The sequence below is a fragment of the Hypanus sabinus genome, chromosome 5 (genome assembly GCF_030144855.1).
Source record: "Hypanus sabinus isolate sHypSab1 chromosome 5, sHypSab1.hap1, whole genome shotgun sequence".
NCBI lineage: Eukaryota > Metazoa > Chordata > Chondrichthyes > Myliobatiformes > Dasyatidae > Hypanus > Hypanus sabinus.
The window spans coordinates 21,422,104-21,447,723 of NC_082710.1; the positions used below are offsets into that span (position 1 = coordinate 21,422,104).

The 25,620-nt window shown below is 38.2% G+C and overlaps 2 protein-coding genes across 2 annotated transcripts in view; both read right to left on the reverse strand.

Moving 5' to 3' along the window:
• fbxl17 (F-box and leucine-rich repeat protein 17) overlaps positions 1 to 25,620 on the reverse strand; it is a 706,116-nt gene that overhangs the window by 414,278 nt on the left and 266,218 nt on the right. Inside the window, exon 7 of the mRNA XM_059969495.1 lies at positions 7,495 to 7,625. Coding sequence (XP_059825478.1) covers positions 7,495 to 7,625 — 131 coding nt within the window. The remainder of the gene's footprint in view (positions 1 to 7,494; positions 7,626 to 25,620) is intronic.
• Positions 1 to 25,620, reverse strand: part of LOC132393977 (general transcription factor II-I repeat domain-containing protein 2-like) — a 210,513-nt gene that overhangs the window by 118,960 nt on the left and 65,933 nt on the right. The window lies entirely within an intron of this gene.

Sequence of the window (25,620 nt, forward strand, 5' to 3'; positions counted from 1 at the left end):
TTTTCTTCCTAATTGCACTTATGTACCAGGCTTAGGACAGGTCCTCTGAAATAATAACATTTGAGGAATTTAAAGTTGCTGACCCTCTCCACCTCTGATCCCCCAATGAGGATTGGTTCATGGATCTCTGGTTTCCTTCTTCTGAAGTCAATAATCATCTCCTTGGTCTTGCTGATATTGAGTAAGAGGTTGTTGTTATGACACCACTCAGCGAGATTTTCAATTTCCCTGCTAAATGTTGATTTATCACCTCCTTTGATTCAGCCTACGACAGTAACATTGGTGGCAAACTTGAATATGGCATGAAGCAATACTTAAGACTCACAATCCTAAGTGTAAAGTGAGTAGAGCAGTGGGCTAAGCTCACATTCTTGTGGTGCACCTGTGCTAATGGAGGTCTTGGAGGAGATGCACTGCCAATCGAAATTGAATGGGGACTGTAAGTGGGGAAATCGAAGATCCAATTGAATGCTGAGCTGTACTCTTTAAAGAAAATCCTGATGTTTGCATCTTTACTGTCCAGATGCTCCAGGATTAAGTGAACAGCCAATGAGATGACATCTGCTGTGGATCTGTTGTTCCAATAGGCAAAGTGGAGCAGAACCAAGTCATTTCTCAAGCAGGAGTTTCATCACCAACCTCTCAAATAATTTCAGCACTGTGAATGTAACAGTGACTTGATGAAAGTCATTGAGGTAGGTCACCATGTTCTTCTTAGGCACTGATATAATTGAAGACTGTTTGAAGCAGGTGGGTATCTCAGACTGCTGAAGCGAGAGGTTAAAGATCTAAGTGAACACTGCAGCCAGTTGATCTGCACAAGTCTTTAGTACTTAGCCAGGTACCCTGTCTAGGCCGGATGCTTTTTGTGGGCTCACCTCCCTGAAGGTTGATTGTATGTCAGTTTCAGAGACTCATAACATCTTCTGTTTTTAATTCCATTATACCTTGGAGTAGATTATTTTCCTTTCATCAATTCGTACAGTTTTATCTACATATCCCAATCTCGACATTCCTCTTGCCACAATTGACCCAACTATTCAACTAGTAGTTTTATTCTCCTCCTGAAGCTGAATGCAATAAATAGACGACAATTCCAATCCAATCCTGTCTGAAGCCATGAAGTGCTAGGTGGGACCACAAATGAATTTTGTAAACAAGTGTCACAGCATGTAAAGCACTTTATAACTACAATTTCTGTGGCTCTGAAAGTTTCCTTGCAGTACATATCAGCAGCCAAATAAATAATCTAATTCAGTTACTGCGAAAAAGGTATATTACAAAAGAAATACTGTGATATTCTGCTAGAATGCATAACATGGAGAAGGTTTTTCTCTCGTGAATCAAAATATAATTAGATTGTTGGTACTTTTCATCTGCACTTGTAAAAATCTCAGCTAAAATCGTATAAAGCTTTCTAAAAATGACCAATTTTTGCCTGGCATTGAAAATGGCTATAAGAACAAATGCACTTCACTACATTATGATTTCTTATATCTTTAATCTTCCCTCCAAATTTTTTTAACCGGAAACAATATTCTTGTTTCACTGCAATAAATATGGCTGCAAATTTCAGCTCAGTTAGTGGAAATACAGGAACTATATTAGTTCCAATATCACAAATGATCCTTAAGTATACACAGTACATTCAGTGGTCACTTTATTAGGTACCTCCTGTACCTAATGAAGTGGCTACTGAGTGTATGTTCATGCCTTCTGCTGTTGTAGTCCATCCACTACAAGGTTTGATTTGTTGTGCATTTAGAAATGCTCTTCTGCACTCTACTGTTGTAATGCATGGTTACTTGCGTACCTGCCAATTCTGTCAGTTTGAACCAGTCTGGTCATTCTCCTCCAACCTCTCTCATTAACAAGGCATTGTTGCCCAGACTACTGCCACTCCCTGAATGATTCTCATTTTCCTCACCATTCTCTGTAAATTCCAGAAATTGCTGTGTTCGAAAATGCTAGATCAGACCACTCAAATCATCAACAATCACCCCACAGTCAAAGTCACTTAGATCACATTTCTTCCTCATTTTTATGTTTAGTCTGAGCAACAACTGAACATCTTGACCATATCTGCATGCTTTTATGTGTTGAATTACTGCCACATCATTGGCTGATTAGATATTTGCATTAACGGACAAGTGTAAAGTTATACCTAATAAAATGGTCACTGAGTGTATTTCAATTTACAATTGTCACCATTCATATCAGACATCCATCCACCATTTCGACCTAACACAGAGTCAATTAAACTATCAATTGCATCCAGGTTTGTTGCTGAAACTAACTAGCTATGGATACAATTACACGAAGGTTTGATGTTTTCAAAGTTCAAAGTGAATTTATTTATCGAAGTACGTATATGTCACCATATATAACCGAGATTCATTTTCCTGCAGGCGTATACAGGAAGTCCAAGATCCATAATAGAATCGATGAAAGACTAAATAAATAAGCAAAAAGTATCAAGAAAATGTGATGAAGTAAGGCTACTGGTTGTGGGAACAGTTTAACAATGGGGTGAGTGCTTGAGTGAAGTTCACCCACTGGTTCATGAGGGTAATAACTTGGCCTGAATCTGGTGGTGTGAATCCTGAGCCTCCTGTACCTTCTTTCTGATAGCAGCAGTGAGAAGCAAGCATGGCCTGGGTGCTGGGCGACCTTGATAACGGACGCTGCTTTCCTGTGACAATGCCCTGTGTAGATGCAGTCAGTGGTGAGGAGGGTTTTACCTATTGTTACGTACCCCGTAACTGGGTCACTTACCAGCAAAGATAGAGAGGTCCGTTGAAGTCTGATGGTACAATTTTTAACAGTATTTATTGATAAAAATACACAAAAATAATATCAATGCAAACATACAGATAATATACGCCATCAATACTAAATCTAAAAGCGCGGGTATAATAATAATCAATAAGAAATAGCTCTATCGTTGCCTAGGGGATCTTGTATTGTCCGATGGAAATATAAAAGTCACTTTAGTTCATTCAAGCTGTAGGCTGCAGCATTTTTGGTTGGAGAGAAAGACGGAGGTTTAACTTGCCCCTTCCTTTTATGATGTCAATCCTTCGAGAGTCGTTGGGGAACTGGTTTCCCCTTTGTGGTTAGCTAAAGCCGTGCTTCCGTGGCAAGACCCACCAATTCTGAGGCAAATGGAAAAGGACGCACGTGGGCTGTTTCCACCAGCTTTCACTATTACGCTGTTACAGGAGTCCTAGTGTTTCTTCTGGTGCGTCTGAGGGGCTGTTCCCACAGACCCTCTTTTATCCTGACTCACAGGGTCTCAGACAATAGCTGGTTTCAATGGTTCCGCCTTTCGGAGGCCAGGACACATTCCAAACTCTTTGTGGATTCTGCATGTCTTTCTCTCATTTCCTGGGTCTCCTGAACTGACTTAATAGTGATCTTGCGATTCTCAAAAAGGAGGGGGCTACGGACGTAACACTATCAACACACACAAAATGCTGGAGGAACTTGGCAGGCCAGGCAGCATCTAGGAAAAGAGTACAGTTGACATTTCCGGATGAAACATTGGCTGTACAGTCGGTCCTCCTTATCCGTGAGTTCCTCATGCACGAATTTAATCAACCGTGAATCGAGAAAACCCAGAAGTGCTCTTCCAGTAATTGTTGTTCGAGCAATGTTCATCTCGCATCTCATTCATTCACTACTTTGTTCCTGTGAAAAAATGGCTCCTAAAAAGCAATCAGGTGGTCAAAGCAGTTCCTCAAAGGCTAAGAGGAAGCGTAAAGTGCCATCTCTTGCTGAGAAAGTAGAAGTATTTGATCTTTTGAAAAGTGGCATGTCACATTCCGAAATGGGCCGTAAGGTTGGTAAGAACGAATCGAACATTCACACAATAAAGCAAAAAGAAGCTGAAATTCGTGTAAGTGTTAGTGCTGCCCCTACAACAGCAAAAATGGTCTCCCTGGTTCACGATAAAGTGCTTGCAAAGACTGAGAAAGCATTAAGTGTGTGGCTAGAGGACATGCCACAGAAGCATATTGTTTGATGATGCAAAGAAAAAGACACAGCTTCCTATAACAATGTTTCTAACTAAAGCATCTGCAATTCTGAAGTCTTGACGTTCAACACTTGAAGATCCTCAGCCCTTAACCTCCACAGTTCCTGACTTTAGTATTATTGAGCCTCCTCCAAAGTGTCCTTATTCCCTAAACAATACAGTGTAACAACTACTGTACAGATATTACAAGCTTTACTTGTTCGCCTTGTGTCTCATTCGGTCGCTGCTTGTATTGTGAGCAAGAGGAACATGTACAGCTTGTTTTTCCTGTCAATATTCCCTAAACAAGACAGTGTAGCAATTATTTACATAGCAGTTCCATTGTATTAGGTGTTATAAGTTCTGTAGCCTAGAGATGATTAAAAGTTTTACTCATTGTTTGATCATTGTTCACCTCATGTCTCGTTCGTTCGCTGCTTGTGTTGTGAGTGAGAGGAACATGTACAGTTTTTTTTCTTGTCAATATTCCTTAAACATTACAGTATAACAACTATTTACATAGCATTTACATTGTATTAGGTATTATAAGTAATCTAGAGATGATTTAAGGCATACGGGAAGATGTGCATAGGTTATATGCAAATACAGTACTATGCCATTTTAAAGAAGGGACTTGAACATCCACTTTTTTTGGTATCTGCGGGAGGTCCCGGAACCAATCCTTAGCAGATAAGGAGGGCTGACCATACTCTTTTTCTAGATGTTGCCTGGCCTGCTGAGTTCCTTCAGCATTTTGTGCGCATTGCTCAGATTGCCAGCATCTGCAGATTTTCTCTGGTTTATGATAATGCTTTACCTAAGATGGTCTGGGCCATATCAGTTTTGTGTTCAGTTTTGGTCTCCAAATTTGAGGAAGGACATTCTGGCTACTGAGGTAGTGCAGCATAGGTTCACGAGGCTGATTCCCGGGATGACGGGACTGTCATACATGGAAAGATTGGAGCGACTGGGCTTGTATACACTGGAATTTATAAGGATGAGAGGAGATCTGATTGAAACATATAAGATTATTTAAGGGATTGGACACGCTAGAGGCAGGAAACATATTCCCGATGTTGGGGGAGTCCAGAACCAGAGGCCACAGTTTAAGAATAAGGGGTAGGCCATTTAGAACAGAGTTGAGGAAAAACTTTTTCATCCAGAGAGTTGTGGATCTATGGAATGCTCTGCCTCAGAAGGCAGTGGAGGCCAATTCTCTGGATGCTTTCAAGAAAGAGTTAGGCAGAGCTCTTAAAGATAGCGGAGTCAAGGGATATGGGGAGAAGGCAGGAACGGGGTACTAATTGTGGATGATCAGCCATGATCACATTGAATGGCGATGCTGGCTCGAAGGGCTGAATGGCCTACTCCTGCACCTATTGTCTATTATCAACTACTTTTTGTCAGTGTTTCCACTGCAGGCTTTGATGCAACCAGTCAATATAGAAGTTTGTTTAAGTTTTAGATGTCCTGCTGAATCTTGTCAAACTACTGAGGAAGGTGAGGCAGTGCTTTGCTTTCTTTGTAGTTACATTGATATGCCGCGTCCAGAAAGATCTTCTGAATTGATAACACTGAAGAATTTAAATTTGTTGACCCTCTTTACCTCATGGACTGGCTTATGGACCTCCAGTTTCCTCCTCTTTAAGTCAATAATCATCTCCTTGGCCTTGCTGATATTGAGTGAGAGGTTGTTGTTGTGGCACCATTCAGCCAGATTTTCAGCCTCCCTCCTATATGCTAATTTGTCATCACCTTTATTCGACCAATGACAGTGGTGTCATCAGCAAACTTAAATATGGCATTGGAACTGTGCTTACCCTCACAATCTTAAGTATAAAGCGAGTAAAGCAGGGTTGTAAGCATTCAGCCTTGTGGTGCACCTGTGCTGGTGTAGATTGTGGTGGAGATGCTGAATAGAAAGATGGCCTTCAACAGTTCTTTAAAGTTACCAATAACCACAATAACCACATCATTCCACAAGGAATGATGTGGAAGTATTGAAGAAGTCATCGATGGTTTTGTCATTCTTTTGTTCGAAAGTAGTTCCAGAAATGAATGCATTGCTCTGCATTATTTTGCCAACCTTTCAAGAGTAACAGGTCAGAAAAAAAATCACACAGAATAAAGCCAAAGAAGAGAGAAGCATGAAAGATTTTCAGCTGTAAAGTTATTTCTGCCTAGCTGGCTACTTGAGATATACTGTAGAAATAACAAAAACAATTTTGTTCAATTTTATGCAAATAATAGCTTCTTCACAATTACAAGAATGTCAAGCTGTTAAAATGTTGTTTACGTTAAACAAAAACATTATGTCCCATTTCTGCCTCAATGTCAAGAAAGAAATTCATTGAACTTTGCTCTTTCAAGAGGATATTCTTGTAATTCAGCATGTAATGTAAACAGGGAACCATGGAATAGTTGTCTTTCATGTGCTCATGATCAATATTTCAGAAAATTGAAGTATTTTAAAAGTCAGCTATCTTCACTAGACATGCATCAAAATTCTACAAAAAAAATTGCATCACTAAAATGGAAGTATGAAATGTTAGTGTTCAACATCTGAATGAGAAAATTTTTCAAAAGATACAAATTTTTCAAGCATGGTTTCACCACAACTCACTTTCACATCTCAAGTAAATGACGGAATTATTTAAAAAAAATCAGTGTTTAGTCCGAGATCATAACTGAATAAATTCTTTTGACATGAAATAAGCAACTTTACTATCAACAATTCAGTAAGTTCACCAAGTTAGAAACAGAAAGGTGGTAGTATCTAGTTTCCCTCCGTAACTATTGAGATACAATTTCACAAACTACATTCTGTATATATAATAATTGGACATCAGCAATCAGCTATTTTCTCTGCTTTTGATATTTTCTGCAGTATAACCTTTTCTGGTTTCATATTAAAATCTGTACTGCAGTATTTGGCATAATAATCAGCAACACCAGCTTGAGAATGAACATTCAAAATGTATCAATGATTTACCAGTCCATTTTAAACTTCAGCCATTCTTTTTACTGACTTAACCGGAAAGGGAAGCAGCCAATTTCACTCTCACTCTATTTATGATATAATCAATGTTGCTCTCTATTACTTTGCAAAATAACTTACAATGCTGTAATTTAATTATAAAGAAATAGTTTGGAGTAAATTTACAAACATACTGATTAATTCAAAATTCAGACAATCTTAGTCACTGAGTAGAAACTTCACATAATTGTTATAAAATAGCTGCTTTTCCTCATGCTTCTTGAGCTTGCTTCATGTTTTACTTACAATAAGAGTTGCCAATTATATATATATATTTTACTACACATGCTCTGAATTATACTGTTAACATTGTGCAAAGACATACAGGATGTATCAATTTTGCCTGTGATGCCACAATATATAGCAATGCAGGAAAGGATTATTGTGTTGGTGTTTGCACTGTTTATAAGTTATTGCACGTACTCAGGAAGGTGAATTGTACCTGTCATTAATGCTCCAGTTCAGGCATAGATTCAGTGCGCTTAACTTCTTGCACCTCTTCACCACCTCTATTACTGTTTCATTATTCAACTCCGTTATGTGACGTAGATCAAGACTGATGAGGTCCTTCAGCTTAGAATGAAAAGAAAAATAAAAGTTGAAATGGGTCATTGTTGCACTACGATTCATGTTGTAAATCACAATAACAAACTGCAATACGGATCATACAAAATGATCATCTACGGCCTCTCTAATTCTTCAAGCCAACTTCTTCTTACAGCAAAATCATGATTGAATTGTTTCCAATATATATTTATTGTTACTCAATGGACTAACCAAGGCAAATTACACAATACATTCAAGGGGAAGCTAAATAAATAGATGAGGGCAAAGTAAACTGAAAATACAAATTGATGCTGTATTTACTCAAGTGCACAGGGACTCAAATGGAGGATAGGGAAGAGCATAGATTGGGCAGGCTGAATGGCTTGCTCTATTGCTAAGATATTCTAAAAGAAATGTTAATCTTCCATTTACTAACACAATGTATAGGTGTTGAATAAAGAACCAACAGCTAAGACACACTGCATACGTGCATTGACTAAAAAAAGTGTTGAATTCTGATAATTATTCACTGTAATTTAAAGCAGATTGATTGCAACAGAACTTGCTTTAAGTCTATCTGTTTAATTGCACACATGGAGTTTAGATATAGTTTGTAGACATGTTTTATTGAGGACGTTGATTTTTCTTTATATATAATAAACAGAAGCTTATTTATGCTTGCAGCAATAAGTAATACATAGGATATCACATCTAATTAGTGACATTTCAGGAAACTTGTTCAGTGGTCTGTGGGTGTTCCATCAATACCCATCTTTCCAGGAAGATTCAGACAGGCTTGGAAAATAGCATCAATTGCCTTGATGCTGCTTCTACATGGATTTTGTGAACCTTCTATTGAAACTGGGGCATAAATTTGGGAAAACCCCAAGAAAATTTAATCTTATTGATTAAATAATTTATTTCACATCTAACTTTATATTGCATATGGATAAACAGGGAAAAACAGGGAAATGCACCTTTTTAGAATTTACTGCACTTATGTCTTGTCATGCAGATTAGATTGTCACACCATGAGCTTTGGTCACAATTCAGCAAACTGGAAGTTGTTACAACAGAGAAAGCTTTACTGCTTTAGCATCCTTTCCCTTGAAAAATAGACAAACACAATCCTTGGACAATGAAATTAAACAAAGTGCTTTGTCCTGTCTTTCATTTTGCTTGAAGATTTTAACAGCAGATTTCCTTTGATCAATAGTAATTCGTCATGTACAGTATACAGAGCACTGAAAAAGTATTCAGCCCCCACAACTATTTTCACATTTACTCTTTCATTTTCAAAATTTAAAATATGTTTAAGTACAATTTTTTGAGCTAATCTACAAAACATTGTGCATCATGTCAAATCAAAAGAAAAATTCCAAAACCTGTCACACTTTACTAAAATTTAAAATGTGAGACTGAAAAAGTATTCATCCCTTTTGTAATTGCTATGCTAACTTTTCTCACATGCAATACTGTATATTGCCTTACCAATTCACCCAATTTGTTTATGCAGAAAATTGGGAGATCACCTAAATAAATAGACCCTCTCTCTGCAAGATCCAATAGTATGATAGGTTTTCAAACTGAAGACAAAAGAGCATTCAAGCCGAGTCAGGGAAACGATAATACAAAAGCACAAATCTGGGGAAGAGTACAAGATCATCTCAAACTCACTGAACAAACCTCAGAGCTCAGTACAGTCCACTGTGAAAAAGTGAAAAAATATGAACCTGCCTCAGTCAGGCCGTCCATCTAATCTGAGCTGCTGGAGAATGACACTTGTAAGACAGGCTACTGTGACACCAACAGTCACTCTGAGTGAGCTGCATAAGTCAGTGGCTGCAACTGGAGATAAAGTGATCAAAAGCCCTGGTTTTAATACTCATTTATGCAAATAAAAGGTTTATGTGAATATGCTGCATGTAGAATCATCCTGAAGAATTTTAAAATGTAATATATGGAACAGAAATTCTACTTAATCTATGCATTTTTCAAGAATATTATTCTACTTAAGGAGCAAAACAATTGGAAAAAGGATGTACTTTTACACTATGCAAGGCAAACAACTGGCCAGGAGACCATAACAGCAGAGAAAAGAAATTACCGGTGAAGAAATTGTGAAACATTACTTTCACTTTGCTAAAACAATAGAGATCATATCACTGAGCCATACAGAGAGGCAGGAAGTGTCAGTGGGGGGAATGGTGATGTCGATCTCGTGAAGGTTTATAAAGTTGTCAAAAATCATAAGAAACTCAACAGAAAGAAAATGTTTTCACTGCTGGCTCTAATTAGAACAAAGGTGTGCCAAGATACACAATTGCATTTTTTCTTCCATTGTCCTACCCCTGAAAAAATAATGTTTTTTTTCGCAGTGAAACACAAGAGCAACTACTTTAGTGTTGCCTTGTGTCATTCAATAAATTTAATCAGGGAATGGCATCTGCAACACCCTTGCACTTCTACATCAGATAACATTTCCAATGTAATGCTCCTTTTGTAATGAGATGGATTTTATCCCAGGAATGTCCTAAGGTACTCTCATTGCTCAAACAGCACCAAATACAGATCATTCACCACTGACAGCTCCAACCTTTCCAAACTCCTAAGAGACCCTATGATTCCAAATTTGCCATCCCAGTCATGCCAGAATCCTACACAACTTGGCGCCCTATGATCTTTCTTCAAAGGCTCTGACTCCTGACCTACCAGGTTGCAATGCCCTGTCCAAAGTACTAACCACATAAACTGGCTCACCTGCCATAATGCTTCAAGTGAAAGATACCACTGCATAAGTTGCCACACTATTCTACAAATGACATCCCTATTCTGCCCCACCTACCATAAGTCAATTTGTCTTTATTCCATCACCCATTACTCTAACAGTTTATCCCATCATAATCATCAGCGCCAGGTTGCAATATACTTTAATTCTGCTACACAGTCTATGAATGGATCACCCACTGCAGTTGAGACTTGCAGCAGGGTGGATAATTGTTCTATTACGCAGCTCATCTTCTGCACCCATTAAAATTTTTAGAATTAATTTATTAAGACAGAAGTCAGAATATTAATTACAAAATAGATTTTTAACAATTAGAGATTGAATATAAAATGGCATACTTGAAAAATACCAAAGGATATTGGTGAAAACCTGAATTGGCAGCCAATTAGGAGATCTCTTCACAGGGTGGAAAGAAAGGATCTATGTCCCGTGGCAGGTATATCAAAACAAGAATGGATTAAGAGACTACCAGACAGGTATATGGAGGAATTTTAGGTGGAGGGTTATATGGGGGGCAGGGTTTAAGGGTGTGCACAACATTGGGGGTTGTGCTGTATTGTTCTTTGTTCTTTAATTCAAAGAACATTTACTATCAAAGTATGTACAGTTTACTATGTACAACCTTGAAATTCATCTTCTTACAAGCAGCCACTAAAAAAGAGAAACCCAACAGAACCCAACATGTTAAAAAAGGCCATCAAACACCCAATTTGAAAAAAGAACATATCATACAAACTGTAAAAAGTAAACAAATAACACTCAGAACTGAAGTTCACAAATGTGAGTCCACAGCCATAAAGCTAGTTCATCACTGCAGCCTTTCCAAGCACTCATTGCTTTCATGCTACAGCCTCAGTTCAGCACAGATGTGAGTAAACTTTATGGAGCAGCACGCTGAACACTGGTCCTTCCCTTCCCCCAAAACCTTGACCTTTTTAACTTGGCCCTGCACTTAAATCAGCCAAAACGCAGGCTCATTCCTTGCTCTTGGACCCGGGCCTGCAGCTTCAATTGTGCCTCAAGTCCACTTCAGCAATGGCCAAACATTGGCTGGTTCCTTACTTCCAGGTCCGGGCACCATGGCACCACCACAACCGCACTTCACCTTCCAAGACCCCAGGTCACCGAATCCCCTAGGACACTGCAAAAACACCAGGTCATACAGGTGGTTCAAACGCACAACTCTGAAAGGGAAGTTATAGGATATTGATTGCAGTGGTCATTGTCCATAAAAAGTATGATTAATAGAGCAGTTAGTAGATTTGGTTACTGCCAGTAGAGTGTTGCTGTGTCTCATCAGCACCATCTTAAACCAAGCAGAGGTGGAGGAATTTAAATAAATGAAGAGGTGTAGGATATACGTTCCTTGTGATATTTCACCACACAATAAAAGAATGGTTGATCATTTATGTTAATGCCACTTCCCTGCACTCATCTCACTCTTGATTTCCTTTATATCTGTAAAATCTATCTACCTCCGATGTAAATACATTCAGCAACTGTCTCCAGAGAAACCTGCAGCACTCAGATCTACAGCACCTCATTAATCACAACCTTTCTCCTGAAAATCATCTGTTTGTTCCTACACTTTGTCTACTAACCAATCCAAAACATATTGAAGCATACAATGGCATGCAAAAGAATAGCTAAGCAAGTAAAAAATGACCTGATTTCCAAAAGGCATAAAGTTAAAGATGACACATTTCTTTAATATTTTAAGCAAGATTACTTTTTTTAATTCCACCTTTTACAGTTTCAAAATAACAAAAAAGAAAAAGGGCCCGAAGCAAAAGTTTGGGCACCCTACATGATCAGTACTTAGTAACACTACCTTTGGCAAGAATCAGCTTGTAAACACTTTCTGTAGCCAGCTAAGAATCTTTCAATTCTTATTTGGGGGGGTTTTCGCCCATTCTTCCTTGCAAAAGGCTTCTAGTTCTTTGAGATTCTTGGGCTGTCTTGCAGGCACTGCTCTTTTGAGATCTATCCGCAGATTTTTGATGACATTTAGGTCGGGGTACTGTGAAGGCCATGGCAAAACCTTCAGCTTGCATCTCTTGAGGTAGTCCATTGTGGATTTTGAGGTGTGTTTAGGGTCATTATCCTGTTGTAGAAGCCATCCTCTTTTCATCCTCATTTTTTTTGCAGGCGGTGTGATGTTTGCTTCCAGAATTTGCTGGTATTTATTTGAATTCATTCTTCCCTCTACCAGCAAAATGTTCCCCATGCCACTGGCTGCAACACAAGCTCAAAGCATGATCGATCCACCCCTCATGCTTAAAAGATGGAGAGGTGTTCTTCTCATGAAATTCTGCACCCTTTTTTCTCCAAATATACCTTTGCTTATTGCGGCCAAAAAGTTCTATTTTAACTTCATCGGTCCACAGGACTTGTTTCCAAAATGCATCAGGCTTGTTTAGATGTGCCTTTGCAAATCTCTGATGCTGAATTTTGTGGTGAAGACGCAGGAAAGGTTTCCTTCTGATGATTCTTCTATGAAGGTCACATTTGTGCAGGTGTCACTGCACAGTAGAACAGTGCACCACCACTCCAGAGTCTGATAACTCTTCCTGAAAGTCTTTTGCAGTCAAACAGGAGGTTTGATTTGCCTTTCTAGCAATCCTATGAGCAGTTCTCTCAGAAAGTTTTCTTGATCTACCAGAACTCAAATTGACCTCCACCATTCCTGTTAACTGCCAATTCTTAATTACATTAAGAACTGAGGAAACAGCTACCTGAAAATGCTTTGCTATCTTCTTATAGCCTTCCTCTGCTCTGTGGGCATCATTTATTTTAATTTTCAGAGTGCTAGACAGCTGCTTAGAGGAGCCCATGGCTGCTGATTGTTGGGGCAAGGTTTGAGGAGTCAGGGTATTTATAAAGCTTTGAAATTTGCATCAGCTAGCCTTTCCTAACGATGACTGTGAACAAGCCATAGCCCTAACAAGCTGATTAAAGTCTCAGACCTTGGTAAAAGTTATCTGAGAGCTCAAATCTCTTGGGGTGCCCAAACTTTTGCATGGTGCTCCTTTCCATTTTTTCACTCTAAAATTGTACAAAACAAAAATAATACATGAATCTTGCTTAAAATGTTGAAAAGAATGTTTCATCTTTAACTTTATGACTTTTGGAGATCAGTTCACCTTCTACTCACTTAACTATTCACAGTAGCAGAAATTTTGACCAGGGGTGCCCAAACTTTTGCATGCCACTGTATTACCTCCAGTGCCATGTTTATTAATCTGTTGTATGGCATCTTACCAAAGGTCTCTAGCGGTCCTAATTATTCCACACAAGCTTGTTTGCTCTTCTCTGCCTACTAAAAAACCACAAAAAACTCGCAGTGTTTTGTGTTAGTCATTTATCTTTTATAGATCCATGTTGATTCTATCTAATCAGAATATTAGATTTTTAAGGGTCCTGTTATCATTTCTCCGCTCATAGTTTCTTGTAATTTCCCCACTAACAAAGTCAAGATAACTGGTCTACTGTTACTAGTTTTCTCTCTCCCTCTTTTCTTAAATAGTGGGATTACATTTTTAACCTTCCAATCTGTGGGTCCATGTAATGATGAAAATGACTAACATCAACAAAATCCAAAGGTGCAGTTTGTCAGGTTCTGGGAGTTCAGTGCCTTCCAGTCCCAATAATTTATATAATAGTTATTATTTACTATACTGTATTTGAGTTCCTCCTTCTCTCTAGACAATCTCATAATTTCAGGGAGGTTTACTGGGCCTATCAATAAATAAACCTCACTGCAAAAGATGGAGCTGGTTTCTCTCAGCCATTTCCTGTAGGGAGAGTTATATGAGATAGGCATGATCTTTCCATGCAGGACAGCCAATAAATCACCATCATCCCTTTCTAGTGTAGACAGGAATACTGGGCATTCTCACACAAATGGTTGCCATTATAAATATTAATAATCGTAACCAAAGCAGGCTCTTCTCTGATCAAGCTTTGAACTTTTAGTAAGTAATATATATTTTTCCTTGTACATACTACTCTCGTTAACCTTTTACCTCAATGAGATTTCAAGTTTATAGATAAACAAAATGCTGAATTAGAGCAAGTTGAGCATAAGTCTTTCATATTTATTAAACCCAATCAATGATACTAAATCTTATCTGAACCACATTAATAACTCTCTGAACCAAGAATAAATATCTTTATTCCCTTAAGTCTCCATTAAAAACAACTTACATGAACATTTCATATTGATCCCTCGGTGCAGAACGCAGCAATTTACTTAGCATTTAAGGAAATTGCAATGCACAGCATGTTACGAGAGGATTCCACTGACGAAAACTGTTCTCTGCCAAACTATATTTAAATACGCACAGTTGGACAGTCTAATATTGTACGCCTTTTTGCAAAGACAAGAAAAGCTCTAGTGCTTCACATTGCAAAAACTGTTAAAACTGGTATTTTGTACTTGACAACATATAATTTATCCTGATATATCTGAAGAAAATTACCCATAAAAAATAGTTTGCTAAATCATTTTGAAGCTTTGCAACTACAGAGCTACAAAGCGCATTCAAATAAAATGGTTCAGAAGTAAGTTTTCAAATACATGGTAACCACAACTATAGTTGAAGACTTTCTTCATAACTTGTAAGTGCAGCAATAACTTCAAATAAAAGGTTCCTTAAAAAGACAGATATAAAATTGGCCTCCATCACCAACACTAAACCTGCAATGTGGCATTTTATTTCCAAATTACACTGTTGCCAAAGGAACTGAATTTCAGAAGTGAACAGGTAGCTACTAAAGTACTGCACAACCAATGACCAAGGTTTGTCAAAAAGATTTAATGAACCATTGGGGACTCCCGTTATCCCAATATCACCAACCATGTGCCTACACTAGCATAGATGTAGCATTGTTTCCAGTCTGAGGATTGTCACCTTGTTGAGATGGAGAGGCTTATGAGATCCTGAGATCCCAAGAATAATGTTGCCTGGAGATTATCTCCTGGCAGAGTCACCCATGATGGTAATGTCAAGGGGGAGATTCCAGACAAAGAGTAATCAAATCAAAACCTCAATGGTGGAACTGGTGGAAGACGATGCATCGTAACGGCAGTGAAGGCAGAGAAAGAGCTACAGCATCAAGGGTCCCCAAGTCACCTTGCATTTCATGCCACTAGACCCTGACCCCAACCTACCAAATACCATGTGGTGGCTGCCCTTGAATCAGCCTCCCCACGAATAACCGCCTTAGAAGAACATCATACTCAACTTGAGTGATCACATTACTATTTCTGCTGGTAGTTTAATTCCACGGGCCCAAGTATATCAATAGGAGTGGGGAATTATAAGAAAGAGGATACTACATCTGCACATATTGGACTCATATAATCATTTCAACAGCCGGTTCAGCAGGCAGATATCCCACACAAAGAGCTGAGATGCCTACAGAGGTTCACTCTTCACCATTACATTCCATGAGAAGCCCACCAGAGTAGCATGCCAGCAGCTGCAACTGCAGGAAGATGAAACATCACCACTGGAAAGTAGGATCTCTATGGGAAAACCTTGGAAAGGACAGGCACCTTCCCCAGCTTCAGGCAGAAGGAGACAAATTAATGAATTTTCTATAACTTTTCTTTGATACTGGTTAGTCACAATCAAATTATCAACATCAATCATCTCCCATAAACAAACTAATTTAATGTGTATTTTCAAACCTTAAAGTAAATTTATTTTCGAAGTACATAGATGTCACTATATACAACCCTAAGATTCATTTACTTGTGGGCATACTTAATAAACCTATAGTACAATAACGATAACAGAATCAATGAAAGATCGCACCAACTTGGGTGTTCAACGAGTGTGCAAAAGACTACAAACTGTGCAAACACAAAAAGAAAGGAATAATAGCACAAAACAAATCAACAATAAATATCAAGAACATGAGTTAAGAAGTCCCTGAAAATGAGTCCATAGGTTCTGGGAACATTCAATAATGGGGCAAGTAAAGTTGAGTGATTATCTCATTTGGTTCAGGAGCCTGATGATTGAGGGGTAATAACTATTCCTGAAGCTGATGGTGTGAGTACTGAAGTTCTTCTACCTTCTTCCTGATGGCAGCAGCGAGAAGAGAGCATGGCCTGGGTGGTGAGGGACCCTGATGATGGATGCTGCTTTCTTGCAACAGCGTTTCATATAGATGTACACAATGGTCAAGAAGGCTTTACCTGTTACGGACTGGATTGTATTCACAACTTCTTACAGGATTTTCCGTTCAAGGGCATTAGCGTTTCTGTACTAATGTCATGCAGTCAGTCAATATACTCATCACCACACATCTAGAGAAGTTCGTCAAAGTTTTAGATGTCATGCCAAATCTTCACCAACTCATAAGGAAGTAGAGGTGCTGCCGTGCTTTCTTCATAATTGCACTTTCATACTTGGCAGGTCCTCTAAATAGCAATGAGAAATTTAAAGTTGCTGTCTCCACCTCTGATCTTTCAGTGAAAACTGGCTCATTGACCTCTGGTTTCCTTTTCCTGAAGTCAATTATCAGCTCCTTGGTCATGCTAACAAAGGTTATGGTTTTGGCACCATTCACCTCCTATCTGCTGATTTATCACCATCTTTAATTCGGCCTACAATAGTGGTGTTGTAGCGATAACTTTTTAACAACAACTTCATTTACAGAGCAACTTTGCTGTAGCTCAAACATTCTTAGACTACAATACCATGAGACTTAATAGCACAATTAAGCCATTGAGTCTGCTCCTTTCTGAGATGCAGGACAGGGCTGTAATCAAAAATTTGGAAACCAATGAAACTAATTACCAAAATCTGAAAGGAGGAAAGCAAAATAAAGTGGAGCAGAGATATTGATTGAGAATTGCAAGCTTTATGGGATGAAGCAGGTGTCTGATGAGGCCAGTGAGTTTGTAAATGAAGTGTTCACTCTGCTGCTTACACAAGGCTTCTGTGTGCTCTTGATGCATGACCTCGAGATTCTCAACATCATTCCAAGTGTCGCTTCTCCACTTTGTGATGCCCTGGACAGGAGTTCCCAACAGTGGTGGAGATCTTGCACTTTCTCCAGGGGTGCTTTGTGTACAATCCTGAAACTTTCTCTGACCAGATATGAGAGAGAGAGTGAGAGTGTGAGGAGGGGGATCGGGAGAGAGGGGGAGAGAGAGGGAGAGGGAGTGGGAGGTGTGAGGGGGAAGGAGAAGGGAGAGAGACAGACAGGCAGACAGACACTTTGACTGCTACAGGTGTTTGATGTTTTCCCATCAGATGATCTTTTGAGGCTCAGTCACTCGAGCAACATATTGAGTTATGCAGCTTTGCCTGTGGCTGTGAAAACACTTCTTTATGTCTTGGTTATCATGCAAAGCTATATTCCCACATTCCCTACATCACAGTTTCAAAAAAAATCTGCTTTAGCCATTCTTCCTTCTCCACAGTCTCCATTTTGTCAGTACAAAACATTACCTTGCAAAATTTTTATAAAGGGAAAAATATCAATGACTACACTAATACAAGCAATTCAACTTCTTTTAGGTTCCAAGCATTGTACAAAACCTTTGCAGTCAAGAAAAAAGGAAAATGATGGCAAAAAAATTCTATGTTACAGTTTATACTTCGTATCTCCAGAATTCATCTTTTTCCTTCTTCAATTCACTGTTATCTTTAGCCATTGCTTTCTGTTTTATAACATTGTTGCAAATGTTAACATTTATTTCTAATCAAAATCATCATAAGACTAAAAAGTGCTCGAAAAAATTGTATATCTGTAAATAGAAACAGAGCTAACATATCTAATTAAAGAATGTCGCAAAACATTAATTCTTGTTTCCTTTTCCACAGATTCTGCCTGATTTGCTGAGTATTTTCAGTATTTATGTTTTATTCCACATGTTCAACATCAAAAGCATTTCTTTTCTCAAACTCTTCATGGTTTTAGATCCCATAAAAGTCACTCAGTACTTCCTCCCTCGGCTTCTGCCAAAATGACACAAACATTTCTTTAAAAAAATTGGAGGCATTTTGCATTGGAACAAAATTTTTACCAAATAATGAATTCAAGTGAATTCCAATGTATAGTTTTTCAGAGGAATCTGCAACTAACTAAACTTCATGGGTTGGTAGAAGGAAAAGCTTGTGTAGAGAAAAAAGAAATCATAAATTGAAACACAATGTTATGAACATGAATCTTTATTTATAGAGTTGACAGAGTATGGTGCAAAAAACAAAAAACATCATGTGAGCAGCAGTTCTGTGGCGAAAACACAGAGGTCTCTTAAAATCCTCCTTGCGTCTCTTTTAAACAATTTTTTTCCAAATTCCTGCCTTTAAAGTAAATGTTGATACACAATAATAAGAAAAATAGTGATAGATTTTGATGGCAACATGACTCATTCCTCCTGAGGACTAATGAGAGGTCAAATAATAGCCCACAGTAGCATTGGTGTCTTTTGTTTTAAGACTTGGAAGCAGCTAAAAAGTTACACCTGTTTCTGAATCAGTTCGGCAATGGGAGTTCACTGCCAAAAATTCTCCCACCTGGAGAACTTGAAACTTCAGCTGCAAAAATTACGAGCATCACTACACAATGAAGGTTAAAACAGAAGGGCACGTCATGAATCTCGCCTGCATTAACCTCTTTCAACCTATTCCTGATGTACCATTGGGAGGCGTTATACATGTGACCTCTGGGACCTGATGATCAAAGATCAGACAAATTACTCAAACTGCCAACTGTCGGCTGCAGTTTCTTTTGTATTTTTAAAATTTCTGTAGTGGAATCCAGATGATCATTCTGGCAGGAAAAATGCTCCTATGCATCCGCAGAGACCATGACCTGTTGTGCGAGGAAAATGGCCTGGGATGACTTATGAGCCACTTTTTGCTTTCCTTCATGAGGCCCCCAATGCCGCCATACTGTTGATATAAAAAAAAACATTTTTTTTCCACAGGTGAAGCTAGTTTCTTGAACCTTTTGTATGCTTTTCTTTTCCTCTTGTCTAGATTTTCTACATACTTTGTACACCATAGTTCTATAGCCCTAACATTCTTTCCCTGCTTCAATGGAACATACCTATGCAGAACTCCCTGATCATTTGCCACATTTCTGCCGTGCATTTACTGAGAATTTCTGCTCCCAAGTTCCTGCCTATTAGCATCATATTTCCCCTACCACAATTAAATGTTTTCCCAAATTGTCTGCTCTTATCACTCTCCAGCACCATGATGAAGAAGATAAGAGTTGTGGTCTCTACCTCCAAAATGCTCTCCCACTGACACCTGACCAGGTTCATTTCCCAATACCAGATCAAGTACAGCCTCTCCTCTAGCTGGCTTATCAACATATTGAATCAGGAAACCTTCCTAAACACACCGAACAAACTCCACACCATCTAACCCCCTTGCGCTAAGGAGATACCAATCAATACTAGGAAAGCTAAAATCTCCCATCACAACAACCCTATTATTATTGTACCATTCCAGAATCTGCCTCCGTATCTGCTCCTCAATTTTCCTGTTACTATTGGGATGTCTATAAAAAACACCCAGCAGTGGTATTGCTCCTTTCCTGTTTCTGACTTCTACCCCCACTGACTCAGTAGACCAGCCCTCCATGACTACCTCCTTTTCTGCGGCCATGACACTATCCCTAATTAGCAATACCATGCCCCCACCTCTTTTGCCTCCCTCTGTTCTTTTTGAAACATCTAAAGCCCAGCACACTCAGCAGCCATTCCTGCTCCTGAGATATACAAGTCTCTCTGATGACCAATGTCAAAGTTCCATGCAATAATCCATGCTCTAAGTTTATCTGCCTTGTTTATGATACTTTATTAGATAAAGGAGACACCTAATAAAGTGGATACTGAGTACATGTTCCTGCTTTCAAGCCTGATAAGAGAGCAGAAACGAAATCAAAATGGCAAGCACCATTTTGCATGAAAGCCTCTAAAATGGAGGTTACAATAAAAATGAAATGACCTCAAGTTAGAGGGTGGGAAAATAACTCTCAGCATTTATCCAATACAAGACCGAATTGAATGGTATCTTCATAACTATTTATTGCAGGTGATAGCCATGGAAACCTCCCCCGACGTCAGTCTGGGGGAGCTTCTTGCTTAAAGAAATTCAGGTGGTCCAGACAGTTTATGAATGGGCTTAGAGGTTTTCTGATATTTTAGGAACTACAAGGCTTCTAGAGAGAATACTGGCTAAACTATTTTATGGGCATTCATAAAAGGAGATTATTATTTAGAATCAGCACATCTTTTAAGAGTTACGCCTCATCAACTTCATACATTTATTTCAAATAGAACACAATTGTGTCAAAGATGAGGTATAGAGAATAGTAGGTGAAATAAAACAAAAACAGCTGCACATATTTGATGAACCAGATGGGCAGGTTCTGCACCATAACATTTTACAATTCTGTACAGATGATCTGTCATATAGTTAGCAAACATTCATCATTATCATTAATTCCACCTGTATCAATCATGGGAACATCACTGGTGATCCATGTGTGAATACCATTCCAGCAGGGAAGATTAAAAAAAGGTCAGCATATTAACAGAATCTCCCTTCATTATACTTAATAAGTTATTCAGGATATTAAATGAATGTCCTTCTGACAACCAAGTGACCTGTTGATTTCACTGCATTCTAAAAATCTGATTGCTTTATGGGAATAACTTAAACAGTTTTCCCACTGATTTTCAATATATGACCACTGACTGTCCCATGGTCATTACAGAACATATCTTTGATCTCTCTCTTATTGATGCATCATGAAAACATCCTATCTGGATGCATCATAGCTTGGTATGGTGACTGTTCTGTTCAAGAACAACAAATTGCAGACCACAGCCCAATCCATCATGTAGACTGGCCTCCCATCCATTGACTCTACCTACACTGCCCACTGCCTCAGAAAAGCAGAGATCATCATCATGGACCATTCCTACCCTCTTCCATCAGACAGAAGATACAAAAGCTTGAGAACACTTATGACAAGACTCAAGGACAACTTCTACTGCACTGTTTTCAGGCTCTTGAACAAACCTTTCATGCTCTGAAAGGTGAGTTCTTGAACTTGATCTCCCAATTTACCTCATCTGGGCCCTTGCACTTTTTTTACCTACTTACACTGCATTCTCTCTTTTACTGCAACACTGGGTTCTGCATTCTGTTTTCTTTTTACTACCTTGCAGTAATTATGCAAGGCATGATCAGTCTGCAATTTTGAGCTTGTCCCTCTGACTAAAATTGAGGTATTCATGATGACAAGGTTATGTTCCAAGCATGTTTTCAGGACATGGACCCCAATGAAGTTAGCCTATCCTCAACAATTCAGAAACAACTCCTTTCCCTCCATCATCAAATTTCTGACTGGTCCATGAACACTGCCTCATTATTCCTTTTTGATTTGTACATTTTATTTATATTTGTAATTTATAGTAATTTTATGTCTCTGCACTGTACTGCTGCCACAAACCAACAAATATTGCATCACGTAAATAAGTGATAATAAATCTAATTCTGATTACTTTTTTGGCAATCACACCTTGTTGCTTTTTGTGCATCTTCCCACCGTGCTGTTGAAGTCACCCAGGAGTATTGATCTGCCACTCACTGGGAGTGGACTAAGATTTTTTTTCAGGAACACAATAAATTTGGAGCAGGAGTAGGTAATCATGCCCCTTAATATGCCACCATTCAATATGATCATGGCTCAACTCCCCTTATATGCCAGTACAGTACACCATAATTAGAATTAGAATTTTATTTCTTGCATCCACCTCCCAATGTAAGGGAGTAAAAATCTTTATGTTGCTTCACCATTGCTAAGTATAAACAATACGGAAGGGAAATGTGGGAGGATATTGCCCAAACACTAAGATTATATACAAAATAGTTTTGTAAACATGTATGTACAGTCAGATAGTCAATCAGATAAAAGTGTATTCATAAATCATTCCAAAGCCATTGATTTTTATGTCATATCTATTAGGAGGCAGCTTTTCAAAAAGCTTTTGAAATCCCATATACACAATATCAACTTCATTTCATCAACCATGAACCTCCAGCAAATATCTCTATCAAATTAATTACATATGTTCTGACCTTAACAAACCCATGCTGGCTTCCCATAATGATCTACACTTGCTCAAGTGACAGCGAATTCTGTTCTTGATAACTAAGTTTCTCCACCACTGAGGTTAAACTTCAGTTGTTGACTTGTGATTGTAACATATGCTAACTTTGCATGTGTAACATCTACAATTCTTAACGTTTTAGTCACCACCCGTACCACACTATCATTTGTAAGAGAATCATTCAGGACAGAAAAAGACTCTTTTGCCCATTACATCCATGCCAACAATCAAGTACCCAACTACACTACTCTCATTTACTGATACATTGTCTGTAGCTCTCTATGTCTTGGTGATTCAACAGCCCATCTCAATACTTCTTCAATGCTGTAAGGTGACTCGTTTCCCTCACACCATTCTGCACTGAAATAAATTTTTCTCATTTTTAGCTAACTGATTGACAGAATTGGCCTTTTGCATCACTAACTTCAGTTCATTACCTTATGATCCATGTGCTGCGACTTCAAATCAAAATCCACAAAACATGAGGCGTCAGGACAGGTGGTCCCTGGTAACCTCACATGTGCCACTTCAAAGTTAAAGTCAAAGGAAATGTATTATCAAAGTAGGTATATGTTACCATATGCTATCTTGAGACTTATATTCTTGCAGGCATTTACAGGAAAATAAAGAAATGCAATAGAATTTATGGAAAACTATTCATAAACGAAGTCTAACAACCAACCAATGTGCAGAAGACAACTTGTGCAATAAATAAATAAATAAATAAATAAATACATACATACATACATACATAGATAAATAATGCTGAGAACATTAATTGCAGAATCCTTGAAAGTGAGTCTGCTGGTTGAGGTATCAGTTCAGAATTGAGGTGAGTGGAATTACCCACGCTAGTTCAGGACCTTGATGGGAGAAGGGTAATAACTGTTCCTGACCTGGTGGTGTGGGATTTAAGGCTCCTGTACCTCCTACCTAATGGTAGCAGCAAGAAGAAAGCATAGCCTGGATAATTTGTTTGCTGTTGCTGAAACTTTTTTGTTCTCCTGCCATTAATCTCATTACTCTTAGACATTAAGAAAGTTACGGTCAATACCATCATTATATAAAATCAGCATAAGATATTTTTGACTATATTCAGCTCAAAAGAAAAGCTAAATTACAGGTAACTCACATTCCTGATATTAATTCCATTCAAGCATGGGTTTACAGGTGCAGAACAACAGCCTACTGTAGGGAGAGAATGCAGATAAATAAAAAATATACTGAAATGGAAGCAGAAGTAGCAGAGATAAGACTATTTGGCTCAATAAAACAAATGTATTAAGTGTCATTAGGTTAACATTTCAAAAAAGCTCTAAGGAAATGATTATGCAATGGTAATTGTTTTATTACAGTTTCTTGATTGGACATGGCATCAAAGGTTACGGGGAGAAGGCTGGGAACTGGGATTGAGGAGGAGAAAAAAAGAATCAGCCATGATTGAACGGCAGAGCAGACTCAATGGGCAGATGGCCTAATTCTGCTCTTGTCTTTTGGTCTTATGGAAATATAACATATGGCAATACTAATATTTTTGATAAGTATGTATATAAACTAGTGGGCGATTGAAACAAAGTGCAACAACACATCATCAACAGACAGATCACAATGATGCTTGTTATCTGACATTAATATTTACATAGGTGGTTTGTGAAAATCACATTTCTTTCACAGGATTGGCCAGCACTTTCCTGCTAGATCAAATCGTTCACAATAGCTTCTATTGTCTGAAGTTGAATGAGTAATACACATTCCATTAAATAAAGTGTTAACTAACCAAATGGCTCGTTTTTGCCTCATGAAGCCATTCTGTCCTCCACAAGAGCTTTAATGTCTGTCCCTGTAATTTATAGTTCAATGGTATCTATAGCCACCCAGAGTGTATAATTGCAAGATACCAAATAAAGTTAGAAACTTATTTTCCTCTTAGGCTTCATTAACAGTCACCTTTTCACCATCAATTTCGTTGCTCATTCATTGTTTCATTTGGAATTGTAAGCCCATTTGTGTTAAATGTGATTTACTGCTGTGACAGACGTCTTTAATGCATAAATACAGCTTTTTTTTTATTTCCCAGTCTTCAAAACTTTTTATTTAATATTACATCCATTTAGATGACATTAGGATTACTTACAGGTTGATGGAGGCTGATCTGGAAAATGTTAATTAATTATCAATTGTGAAACAATTGAATAAAATAAATTTATAAATGCATTCAGGAAAGATTTGGCAATTTTATTTCACATTCACACCAGACCAGCTTTAATTTGTGGAATTTTGTTTTAATGCAAAAGAAAGCACTCAGAAGAAATCCACTCTGAAGTCTTTGAGTCAACTATATCTGGACCCGCAGAGCACAATGTTGTTTAATGAGAAGACTGAGACATTTTTTTAATGATTCTTGAAGCATCTTCAAAGGAAAAAATGCTGAAAAGGAATAATTTTCTGGGATATGGGAAAAGAGCAAAGTAATTGGATAACTTTCAAAGAGGCATCAAATTATGATCGGATGAATGATCTTTTTTACTAATTCTGTGGTAAAAGTCAATTGGAAAAATGTAGGGTACAATGAACGTACTTTTCTCACTCATGTATTTGGTTCTACCCCTGAGAAACAGAACTAACTTTGATTTCCTTTTAACTGGTCAATATCAACTTCCTTTTGAATAGATGCAAGCAATTCTATACATGCCAGAAATCTTGAGCAACATGCATAAAAAGCAGGTCAGACAGCATCTATGGAGGGAAATAAACAGTTGAAATTTTGGACTGAGATCCTTCATTAGGAATGCAAAGGAAGGGTCTGGAGTCAGAATAAGGAGGAGGGGAAAGGGACAGAGTACAAGCTGGCAGGTGATAGGCAGGTGAGAAGAGAAGGGGTGGATTTATCATTCTTGAAACTACAATGAGCAGCTTTGAAGCATGAAGGGAAAATGCTCTGTTGAGCCAAAACTTTGGAATGAACACATGAGGAAACAAAAACTGTGACAAAGACAAAATTCTTGAAGGTAGAAGACAAGACAAAGTGCAAGAGTAACAAAACAAAGGGTCTAAGTATCTGGAAATAGTGCTGCCAA